We start from the raw sequence: 12,798 nt of genomic DNA, 5'->3' as shown, positions 1-12,798 counted from the left end.
TGTTCAGATTTTCAACATCAATTTGTGATAGTTTGGGTAGGAGTGTGTTTCTAGAAATTTGCCCATTTCCTCTAGGTTTTCAGATTTGTTAGAGTATAGTTTTTCATAATACTCTGTTATGATCCTTTTTATTTCATTTGGGTCTGTTGTAATGTTCCTCATTTCATTTCTTATTTGGGTTGTTTGTATCCTCTCCTGTTTTTCTTTTGTCAGTTTGGCGAGTGGTTTGTTGATTCTGTTGAGCCTTTCAGATAACCAGCTTTTGGTTTTGTTGATTCTTTTTCTATTGTTTTTCTGTTCTCTGTTTCATTTATTTCTGCTCTGATCTTTATTATTTCCTTGCTTCTGGTGACTGTAGGCTTCTTTTGCTGTTCTCTTTCTATTCAAGTTGTGTAGCTAATATTTTGATTTTGTCCCTTCTTTTTTGACATGTGCATCTATCGCTATAAATTGATCTCTGAGCAGTGCCTTTGCTGTGTCCCAGAGGTTTTGGTATGATATGTTTTCATTCTCCTTTGATTCTAGGAATTTTTTGATTCCATCTTTTATTTCTTTTGTTATCCAGTAGTTTTTAAGCAGGGTGTTATTTAGTTTCCGTGTAATTGATTTTTTTTTTCCTTGCTCATCTTGTTGTTAATTTCACCTTGATGGCATTGTGATCAGAGAAGGTACTTTGTATTTTCTCAGGCTTTGTGGCCTAATATGTGGTCTGTTCTGGAGAGTGTTCCATGTGCATTGGAAAAGAATGTGTACTTTGCAGTTGTTGGGTGGAGTGTTCTATATATGTTTTTGAGTTCAGGTTGACCGATTGTGGCCTTTTGATCTTCTGTATCTTTGAGTTTCTTTGTAGATGTTCTCTCCTTTACCAAGAGTGGTGTGTTGGAGTCTCCTACAATTACAGTGGAACTGTCAATTTCTCTTTTCAGTGCTGCTAAAGTTTGTTTTATGTATGTTGGAGCCCTGTCATTGGGTGCGTAGATGTTTATTACGGTTAAGTCATTATGCTGGATCATCCCTTTAGTAATGAGGTAGTGCCTTTCTATGTCTTTTATGGTGGATTTTGTTTTAAAGTCTGTTTTATCTGAGATTAGTATTGGCACTCCTGCTCTCTTTTGATGGCTATTTATATATTTTTTCCATCCTTTGAGTTTTAATAAATTTATGTCTTTGTTTCTAAGGTGTGTCTCTTGTAGACAGCATAGTGACAGATCCTGTTTTTTTTATCCATTCTGACACTCACTGTCTCTTTGTGGGTGCGTTTAGGCCATTTACGTTCAGTGTAATTATTGATACGTGTGATTTATTGTCATTTTGTAGTGCTGACAATATCTTTGTTCCTCTTATCTCCTGTGCTGAATTCTTTTTGTTTGTGGATTTTTTTTTTTTCATTTCTTTTGTTTTTATATTTTGTTTTTACTGAGACTTTATGTTTTTCTTCTTTATTTTGATGAGTAGGTTTGTTAACTTTGTGTTTACCTTGACATTTACCCTTATCTTCCTAAGTTTAAACCAGTCTATTATTACTTGGTATCGCCTTGCCTTCCTCTCGATTAGAAAGTTCTGTCCTACACCATTTATTCCCTTTTTTTATTGTTCTGACGTTGTTGTCATTTGCAGAGTAACCTCTTTGGTTCCTTGTTGTAAATCTTTTGGTTTTGAATAGTTCTTGGGAGTTCATTTCCTAAGTTGGTATCTGGCGGGAGCTAGCTTGTGTCCTAGATTCAGGCTGTCGTCTGATGTTGTTTGTTCTCAAACCAAAGGACTCCCTTTAATAATTCTTGTACGTTTCATTTGGTTTTTACATATTCCTTTAATTTTTGTTTATCTGGAAATGTCCTAATTTCACCACTATATTTGAACGAGAGTTTTGCAGGATATACTATTCTAAGTTGGCAGTTTTTTTCTTTCAAGGTTTTATATACATGATCCCGTTGCCTTCTTGCCTGCATCATTTCTGCCAAGTAATCAGAGGTTACTCTTATTGTTTCCTCTCTGTATGTGACTTTTCATTTTTCTCGAGCTGCTCTCAGGATTCTTTCTTTGTCTTTTGTTTTAGTGAGTGTGATTATGACATGCCTTGGTGATTTTCTTTTGGGGTCTATACTATATGGGGTTTGTTGAGCTTCTTGGATGGTCAGTTTTTCATCCTTCATGATATTATGGAAGTTTTCTAAGTCAGCAGTTCTTCAGTGATCCTTTCTGGGTTTTCTGTTTTCTCCCCCTTTTCTGGAACTCTGATCACTCGAAAATTTTAGCTTTTGATTGTATCCCACATAATTCGCAGAGTTTCTTCAGTTTTCTTTGTTCTTTTTTCTGATTTTTCCTCAAAGTTGTATCCAAGTGTTTGTTTTCAGTTTCACTGATCTGTCTTCCACTGTTTCAGACCTGTTCCTCAGCTCTTCTCTGACACTGTCCATTTCTGAAATCTTTTTGTTTATCTTTTGGATTTCTAATTATTGTTTTTGTATAATTTCTAGTCGTGAATTTATTTTGGCATTTTGTTCCTGAATTTTGGCATTATTTTCCTGAATTCTTCTATTTCTTTGTATTTTTGATGAATTTGTCTGCCTTTTCCATGAATTTGTCTATTTTTCGTCATTTTTGTCTGCTTTTTGATTCAACTCTTGGATGGCTCTGAATATTAGAGATTTGAATTTCCTATCAGGTAGTTCTAGTGCTCGTCTACTGGAAAGTCATCTGGTGTTTTATTTTAGACACCTCCTGGAACCATCCTGTCCTGTTTTTTTGTATGTTTTGATAATTGTCTGCTGTCTTTGGGACATTTGGTAGTTATTCACTTATTGACTGTAGATTTGTTTGTTTTATCCTGTTTTTTTTGTTTGTTTGTTTGTTTTATTTGGTTATGTCTGAGCAGGTAGGCTATGCGTTCTTTGTTGTTTGCTTGTCTGTGGATACGATATTTTTCACCTCTTGTCCAATGGGCAGGGCCAGTTGCTCAGCTATGGTGCAGAAGGGCAGGTAGATCTGCAGGGGAGTGGCAGAAATGGGTTGTTTGTGGCATGTACTAGGGCTGACAAGGTGAGCTGATGGTCAGTGCAGGGGAGGTTCCAATGGGTCATGCCTGTGCTGCTCATGAGTGCAGTGTTCAGCACATGGTGCAGATAGGCAGGAGGGAGGGGGAGGAGAAGTTCTGATGTGCGGTGCTAAGGTGGATATGGAAAAGAAAAAAGAGAGGAGGAAGAAACAGGAGCAAAAAAAAAAAAAGTGCTGAGGGAGCTTGCCGTTGGACTGAAGAGACAAGAAACGGAGAGATGAAGACAAACAAAAAGAAAATAAAATTTTTTTAAGAAAGCCACCCCCAGGGATTCCACCGATGCAGCTGCACAGATCGGGGAAGTGGCTCCCAGGCTGTGCAGCTGGTAGGGGTGGAGATGATACAGCAGTAGGTATTCAGGAGACAGGAAAAGAATGTAAGTAGAAAAAGAAGAGAAACCGAGAAGTAAAGAAAGTTAAAAAGTTAAAAAGAAAACAAACAAACAAAAAAAGCCCCTAGGGTTTCCACCAGCCTGGCTGTGCTGATTGGGGAAGCAGTTCCCCAGCTGAGCGGCGCTTCACAGCCTGTCAAGAAGAAGCAAAGATGGGACACAGAGTCAGGTGTTCAGGGGAAGGAGGTGAGAGGCAGGGAAGAAACCAAAAGAGTCCGAAAAAGTGCAACACCAGCAACAAAGAAATGGCAGTGAAGAAGCTGGCCAGTGTGGGCAGAGCAAATGCACGTGGCAAGGAAATGGCGCCTCCTGTGCCACGGTCATGGCCCACCAGGAAGCCGCAGATCAGCCAGCTAGGAAATGGCAAAGGTTGAACAGGGGGAGGCAGGAGGAGGGATTGGGAAGGCGTGTCTCACTGGTTACCAGGTGCTCTGTCTCCTGCTGGGAGCTTGGTGAATCTGCCTTCACATACTCTCTGTCCGCCAGTCTCCAACAGGATTCCAAGATGGTGGATCCATGCTGCATTAGCTGATAGCGGGCCTCCACTCATAACTCTCCTCACTCTGTGTTTTCTGGTTTCTTATTCCATTCGGTGCTCAGTTGAGTTCTTTAGCTCTTCATTTGATGCTTGGGGTTCCAGGATTGACGTTTATCTCTGTTTTACTTAGTTTTTTGGGTCTTTGCTGTAGAGGGTCATCGTGGTGCTTCTGTCTATGGAGCCATGTTGGCTCCACCTCCTGCACCAAAGTTTCTAATTTTCATGAATTTCCTAATTTTCGTATATCTAAAAGTATTGGCAAATCCAAGTTATGAATATTTACCCTTGTTTTCTTCTAATAATTTTATGGTTTTAGCTCTTAAATTTAGGTCGTTGACACATTTTGAGTTAATTTTTGTATGTGGCAAAAGGTAGGGGCCTGGCTTCATTATTTTACATGTGGATATCGTGTTGTCCCAGCACCATTTGTTGAAGAGTCTATTCTTTCACAACAAGAACTGACACCCTTGAAGGGTAAGACAGTACACAAAACTGGGGAAGCCAGCACAACTTGTACAAGGAAAGGTCATGAAACCTCCATAGATATATCCAAACTCCCTGAGGGGCTGGATTGCTGGGCAGAGGACTGTGGGGACCATGGTGTCAGGGAACATCTAGCTCAGTTGGCATAACACAGTTTATAAAGAAAATGTTCTACATTCTACCTTGGCGAGTAGCTTCTGGGGTCTTAAAAGCTTGTGAGCAGCCATCTAAGATACTCCACTGGTCTCACTCTTTCGGGAGTAAGGGAGAATGAAGAAAATAAGATATGAGGAAAAGATTAGTCCAGAGGAGTAATGGACCGCAACTACTACGGCCTCCACCAGACTGAGTCCAGTACAACCAAATGGTGCCTGGCTATCACCACTGACTGCTCTGACAGGGATCACAATAGAGGGTTCCAGACAGAGCTGGAGAGAAATGTAGAACAAAATTCTAACTCACCAAAAAAGACCAGACTTGCTGACCTGACAGAGACTGGAGAAACCCCGAGAGTATGGCCCCCGGACTCTCTTTTAGCTCAGTAATGAAGTTACTCCTGAGGTTCACCCTTCACTCAAAGATTAGATAGCCCCATAAAAAAAATGAGACTAATGGGGCACAACAGTCCAGGGACAAGGACTGGAAGGCAGGAGGGGACAGGAAAGCTGGTAATAGGGAACCCAGGATGGAGGAGGGACAGTGTTGAAATGTCGTGGAGTTCTTAACCATCATCATAAAACAATATGTGTACTAATTGTTTAATGGGAAGCTATTTGTTCTGTAAACCTTCATCTAAAGTACAATAAAAAATAAAAAGATAAAATCTATTGATTATTTATTGAATAATTTAAAAATAGGCCAGGTAAAAATTTATTTTTAAGATTCCTAGGTAAGGGGCAGAGCCAATATGGTAGCTTAGTCACATACACCATAATGTCCCCATGCACCAAAGACTGAAAGAAACAAGTGAAACAGATGCAAATAACAATCCAGGAACCCTGAACATCAAAAAAGGACTAAGAACTGAACTGAACACTAACTGGAAGGAAAAAGTGAGTGAGAGCAGCGAAAGAGGAGTAACAACGGAGGAACTCAGCCTGCTGTCCCAGTCTGACACAGTCATCTTAGGACAAAGCCAACAGCAATCTCATGTGAAGAAAACAGCAAGGCAACTTCACTACTTTCCCAAAAGGGACAGAGAAACTCTATAGACACACAAGGAAAGAAACAGAAGCAGAGAGGGAGCCAGGATCCAGAACTGGAGATACTACTCAGGAGCAGCGGCCTCTGACCTTGAGTGAGTGGCGCGCCCAAGGCAGTGGACCTGCAGAGCATCCCCTGCTGGCCCTCCCTGCTCACACTCGACAGGGGACAGGTCTCACTTGCTGGCTGTAGTGGCATGAGGTGCCCCGGCACGTGCATATCCTAGCCAGAGGGATGTACTCCCCCTTATCCCATCCTCCTGATCAGAGGTGACAGAGGGTCCCATACCCAGATCACCTCACCTGACTGGGGGACCACAGCACGAGCCTGTCTTCTTCCCTCCTGCCCCACCAAACCCCATCCACTACTACCCTGCTGCTGTACCACTGAACTGAAGACAGACGGAGGCCAAAGCCTGACCAGCCCACCCTCAGCCACACTGCAAGACCAGTGAACAGAGACTGAGCTCCCACACCTGCCTGCCACCCTCCTTGCATGGACACAGGTAGGGAGTGCTCCTACATGGCAAGTCCAACAACCAGAGCACCACGCCAGTCATGCCTGCCAGGAATCATCAGAACAAAACAAAAGAAGAGGACCAAGAAAGAAAAAAAACTGACACCCTTGCCGAAAATAATTTCATCTTAAGTGTACGGGTTTATTTCTGGACTCTCAATTCTATTCGATTGGTCTGTGTGTCCTTATACCAGTACCACACTGTTTTGATTACTGTAGGTTCATAGTATATTTTGAAATTGGAAGTGTGAGTCCTCCAGCTTTCTTTTTCAAGATTGTTTTAGCCATTTGGAGTACAATTTTAAGGGTACAGTTCCATATGAATTTTAGGATTTGCTTTTCCAATTCTACAAAAAAAAGGCCATAGGGATTTTGATAGGGATTGCACTGAATCTGTAGTTTGTGTTGAGGAATATTGCCACCTTAATAATGTAAGTCTTCCAATCCATAAACTCAGGATATCTTTCCATTTATTTAGATCTTTGATTTCTTTCAGCAGTGTTTTGTAGTTTTCAGTGAACAAGTCTTATACCTACCTCCTTGGCTAAATGTATTTCTAAGCATTTTATTTTTTTGATGGTATTATAATTGGAATTTTCTTCATTTCCCTTTTGGAATGGCCACTGCTAGTGTATAGAAATACAATGAATTTTTGTATGTTGATCTTGTATCCTGCAGTTATGCTGAATTTATTAGCCCTTACAGCTTTTGTGTGTAGTCTTTATAATTTTACATATGTAAGATCATATAATCTGTAAATACAACTGTAAACACAGACATTATTTCTTCCTTTCCAATTTGGGTGCCTTTTCTTTTTCTTGCCTGATTGTTCTGGCTAGTGCTTCCAGTACTTTGTTGACTAGAAGTGGTAAAAGCGGGCATCCTTGTCTTGTTCCTGATCTTATGGAAAAAGCTTTCAGTCTTCTATCATTAAGTATGATGTTCGCTGTGGGTTGCTATTTTATTCTTGCGACTTCAATATACATTAAAAAAAAAAAAAAAGCTATCCACTTGTTAATTGGCATCTTAATGGCACTTAAGAGTGGTAAGATTAGCTGGAGGTTTTATGTATGGCTGCAGTTTTTGTGCCTTGGTGAGCATTCAGTGTTAACTGAAAATAACCTTATTGAACAGCAGTTTATCAGAGAAATGTGTTTCAGCAAGAAACTGATCACTATTAAGTTATTTGATACTGCCGCTGAGCTGCTTGTAAGAACCGGGATCTCACTCCAGTCATTTCTGGGACAAGTCAAAACCAAGAAAACCAAACCCATTGCCGTCGAGTTGATTCTGACTCATAGCAACCCTATAGGACAAAGTAGAACTGGCCCATAGAGTTTCTAAAGCTGGAAATCTTTATGGGAGCAGAGTGCTGCCTCTTTCTCCCATGGAGCTGCTGGTGGGTTCCAGCCTCCAGCCTTTTGATTAGCAGTCCAGAGTTTAACTCCTGTGCCACCAGGGCTCCTCTGGGACAAGTCAAGGTAAAAATAAATAAGAACTACTTGAAATGCTTCAGGCAGACACTCAGAATTACTCAGAACAAAAATAAATTGAAAGCGTGTGACCTGAGAAATTTGATTCTAAATCACCATTTGATTTCTCTTTTCAGGAGGAGCTCTTGGATATAAAAGAACGTCCCCATTCAAAACAGAGGCCTTCTTGCCTCTCTGAAAAATATGACAGGTATGAGGGTGTGTGCTTCTAGTCATTAACTTTGTTACACCAAACTTGGTACATTAAGAATTATATTATTTGGGGGGTTTTGGTAGACATACGGGTAGGGGGATTTCAGCAAGTTATGACATTGAACTTCCGCACAGGCCCATTGGGAATAAGCCAGGAATGTGACAAAACAGCATCTCATTGCATTGTCTTCATCAGTTTCATAATGCCTTTACCACTAGTCCAAAGATTTTGAACTGCAGGGGACTCTAAGGACAGCTAACTGGTAATGAAGCTGAAACTAGAAAATGAGTTGGTCAAAGCCACATAGCCAGAAAACAGAGCTAAGACTTGAACCCAGGAGCCTTCAACAGGGTCTTTTCTCTCTACCTGTGGTTTTTGCATGATGCTTTAAGGGTACTTCCTGAAGGGCCTCTCCCAAAGAGGAGGACCAGGAGGCCTCTGAATCCATTATCTGCCACTTCTACCAAATAAACAACAGAATCATTCAGCCAGCCATTCAGGTTGCCTTCTTTGCATCTTGGACTCCTTCATAAGAGGTGGAAAGCTTTGATTGGAGAAGACTAAAGCTAAAAATGGCGAGACTACATCTCACATACTTTGAACATGTTATCAGGAGGGATCAGTTCCTGGAGAATGACTTCATGTTTGGTAAAGTAGAGGGTCAGTGAAAAGGAGGAAGACCCTTAACAAGATGGATTGACACAGTGGCTGCAACAGTGGGCTCAAGCATAACAACGATTGTGAGGATGGTGCAGAACTGGGCAGTGTTTTCATTCTGTTGTACACAGGGTTACTATGAGTCAGAACCGACTTGACAGCACCTAACAACAATGACAAAGCTAAAAATGCTCTGAAAATCACTGTTACAGTAACCCTATATTGTCACCTTAGGTTGATTCATAAATATCACGGTAAATGGTTCATATTGGTCTACAATTTTTAATGTATAAAGTATCTATTACGTTTAATTCCTTGGTGTTGAGTAAGACACACTCTTTTTAATTTGTATATGAACTGTTCAGAAGGCCTGTTAAACCTGGACATCTTGCCACTTTCCCTTGATGGAGATACTTTGAATAATGGTTATTCAGGTTGGTTACGATTTTTCATAAGTCTGAGATGAGCTGGCTTTTTGTTTAAAGTTCTAGATCCGCTTTATGCCTCAAGTTGAATTTTATTGTTACAGCTCTGTAACTTCATGGCATAAAATTAAAATTGCATGGGCAGACATACTCGCTTTTATTCTAAAGTGAATGATATTGTACCTAGTAAATAGTAATGAACATAAGAAAACAGAGTTCTCATTCTGCTGTTTCTCTTGTCTAAGAGAATTAAAATTTGTTTAGCCCTTAAACTCCAAGTAATCCTCACAACCACCGTAAGAGTTAACTACAGTCTTCTTTATTGATAAGGAGATTGAAGCTGTGAGGTTCATTCATTTATTCAAGAGATGTTCATTTGGTATCTGCTGTGTGGCAAACACTGTGTTGTTAGGTGACGTCAGGTCGGTTCCGACTCATAGTGACCCTATGTACAACAGAACGAAAACACTGCCTGGTCCTCTGCCATCCTCACGATCGTTGTTATATTGAGCCCATTGTTGCAGCCACTGTGTCAGTCCATCTCATTGAGGGTCTTCTTTTTTTGCTGACCCTCTACTTTACCAAGCATGATGTCTGTCATGGATTGAAGTGTGTCCCCCAAAAATATGTGTCAACGTGGCTAGGCCATGATTCCCAGTATTGTGTGATTGTCCACCATTTTGTCACCTGATGTGATTTTCCTTTGTGTTGTAAATCCTACCTCTATGATGTTAATGAGATGAGATTAGCGGCAGTTTATGTCGATGAGGTAAGACTCAATCTTCGGTATTAGGTTATGTCTTAAGCCAATCTCTTTTGTGATATAAAAGAAGTGAACAGAGAGACATGGGGACCTCATACCACCAAGAAAGAGGCACCGGGAACGTAGTGCGCCCTTTGGACCCGGGGTCCCTGGACTGAGAACCTCCTTGACTAGGGGAAGATTGATGACAAGGACCTTCCTCCAGAGCCAACAGAGAAAGCCTTTCTCTGGAGCTGGTTCTCTGAATTCAAACTTCTAGCCGCCTAGACTGTGAGGGAATAAATTTCTTTTTGTTAAAGCCATCCACTTGCAGTATTTATGTTACAGCAGCAAAGTATGTGAGATGATGAATCATTCAGCCTTCTAAGGAGCATTTTGGCTGTACTTCCAAGACAGATTTATTCATTCTTCTAGCAGTCCATGCTGTATTTAGCGTTCTTCATCAACACCATAATTCAAAGGCATTAATTCTTCTTCAGTCTTCGTTATTCATTGTCCAGCTTTCACATGCATATGAGGCAATTGAAAACACCATGGCTTGAGTCGGGCGCACCTTAGTCCTTAAAGTGACATCTTTACTTTTTCACACTTTAAAGAGGTCTTCTGTGGCAGATTTGCCCAATGCAACATGTCCTTGGATTTCTTGGCTGCTGCTTGCATGGGTGTTGATTGTGGATCCAAGTAAAATGAAATCCTTGACAACTTCAGGCTTTTCTCCATTTATCATGATGTTGCTTATTGGTCCAGTTGTGAGCATTTTTGTTTTCTTTATGTTGAGGTGTAATCCATACTGAAGGCTATGGTCTTTGATCTTCATCAGTAAGTGCTTTAAATCCTCTTTGCTTTCAACATCTGCATATCACAGGTTGTTAATGAGCCTTCCTCCAATCCTGATGCCCCATTCTTCTTCATGTAGTCCAGCTTCTTGGATTATTTGCTCAGCGTACAGATTGAATAATATGGTGAAAGGACACAACCCTGATGCACACCTTTCCTAACTTTAATCCATGCCGTATTGCCTTGTTCTGTTCAAACGACTGCCTCTTGGTCTAAGTACGGGTCCCTCTTGAGCACAATTAAGTGTTAACAGAATTCCCATTCTTCACAGTGTTATCCGTAACTTCTTAAGGTCTGCACAGTGGAATGCCTTATACATAGTCTATGAAACACAGGTAAACATCTTTCTAGTATTGTCTGCTTTCAGCCAGAATCCATCTGTCTTAGGCACCTAGTGCTGCTGTAAGAGAAATACCACAAATGGATGGCTTTAACAAAGAGAAATTTATTTTCTCACAGAGTGGTAGGCTACAAGTCCAAATTCAGGGCATCAGCTCCAGGAGAAGGCTTTCTGTCTCTGTCGGCTCTGGAGGAAGGTCCTTGTGATGCATCAGTCTTCCCTTGGTCTGGGAGCATCTCAGCCCAGGAACCTCAGGTCCAAAGGACGCACTCTGCTCCCAGCACTGCTTTCTTGGTGGTATGAGGTTCCCATGTCTCTCTGCTCACTTCTCTCTTGTATATCTCAAAAGAGATTGACTTAAGACACTACCTAATCTTCTAGACTTCGTCAGTATACCTGCCGCTAATCCATCTTATTACATTATAGTAATAGGGTTTACAACACACAGGGAAATCACATCAGATGATAAAATGGTAGACAATCATACAATACTGAGAATCATGACCTAGCCAAGTTGACAAGGTATTTTTTGGGGACACAATTCAGTCCATGACACCATCTGACATCAGCAATGATATCGCTCCTTCCACATGCTATACTGAATCCAGCTTGAATTTCTGGCAGTTCCCTTTCAGTGTACTGCTGCAACAGTACAGTGAAATGATCTTCAGCAAAATTTTGCTTGCGTATGATATTAATTATATTGTTTGATAATTTCCGCTTTCTGTTGGATCACCCTTGTTTGGAATAGGTACAAATATGGATCTCTTCAGTCAGTTGACCAGGTAGCTATCTTCCAGATTTCTTGGCCTAGACAAGTGAGCGCTTCCGGTACTGCATCTGTTTGTTGAAACATCTCAACTGGTATTCCACCAGTTCCTGGAAACTTGTTTTCACTAGTGCCTTCAGTGCAGCTTGGACTTCTTCCTCAGTACCATTTGTTCTTGGTCATATGCTACCTCCTGAAATGGTAGAACGTCAACCAATTCTTTTTGGTACAGTGACTCTGTGTACTCCGTCCATCTTCTTTTGATGCTTTCTCTGTCGTTCAGTGTTTTCCCTGTAGAATCCTCCAGTATTGCAGCTCCAGGCTTGAATTTTCTCTTCAGTTCTTTCAGCTTCAGAAATGCTAAGTGTGCTCTTCCCTTTTGGTTTTCTAACTCCTTGTCTTTGCAGATTTCATTATATTTTACTTTTTCTTCTCAAGCCGCCCTTTGAAATGTATTTAGCTCTTTTACTTTATCATTTCTTCCTTTCGCTTTAGCTGCTCAGTGTTAAAGAGCAACTTTCAGAGTCTCTTCTGACATCCATTTTGGTCTTTTCTTTCTTTCCTGTCTTTTTTATGACCTCTTGCTTTCTTCATGTATAATGTCCTTGATGTCATTCCACAGCTCATCTGATGTTCGGTCATTAGTGTTCAGTGCATCAAAACTATTCTTGAGATAGTCTCTGAATTCAGGTGGGATATACTCAAGGTCGTACTTTGGCTCTTGCAGACTGGTTCTAATTTTCTTCAACTTACATATGAGCGGTTGATTGTCTGTTCCACAGTTGGCCCCTGGTCTTGTTCTGACTGATAGTACTGAGTTTTTCCATTGTTCTTTCCACAGATGTAGTTGTCAGTTTGATTCCTGTGGATTCCATCTGGCAAGGTCCGCATGTATAGTTGCTGTTTATGTTGGTGAAAAATGGTATTTGCAAAGAAGAAGTGGTTAGTCTTGCAAAATTCTATCATGCAATCTCTGGTGTCATTTCTATCACCAAGTCCATATTTTCCAACTACCAGTCCTTCTGTTTCCAACTTTCACATTCCAATCACCAGTAATTATCAATGCATCTTGATTGCATGTTTGATCAATTTCAGACTGCAGAAGTTGGTAAAAATCTTCAATTTCTTCATCTTT

At 40.7% G+C, this 12,798-nt stretch overlaps 1 protein-coding gene across 2 annotated transcripts in view; it reads left to right on the top strand.

Moving 5' to 3' along the window:
- Positions 1-12,798, top strand: part of EIF4ENIF1 (eukaryotic translation initiation factor 4E nuclear import factor 1) — a 58,585-nt gene that overhangs the window by 16,084 nt on the left and 29,703 nt on the right. For both annotated transcript variants that reach the window (XM_012556291.2, XM_004378968.2), the window contains exon 3: positions 7,796-7,869. In XM_012556291.2, the coding sequence (XP_012411745.1) occupies positions 7,796-7,869 (74 nt within the window). The remainder of the gene's footprint in view (positions 1-7,795; positions 7,870-12,798) is intronic.

This window comes from Trichechus manatus, unplaced genomic scaffold (genome assembly GCF_000243295.1).
Source record: "Trichechus manatus latirostris isolate Lorelei unplaced genomic scaffold, TriManLat1.0 scaffold00061, whole genome shotgun sequence".
Classification (NCBI taxonomy): domain Eukaryota; kingdom Metazoa; phylum Chordata; class Mammalia; order Sirenia; family Trichechidae; genus Trichechus; species Trichechus manatus.
The sequence above is the reverse complement of the archived record's forward strand: the minus strand, read 5'-3'. Positions and strand labels throughout refer to the sequence as shown.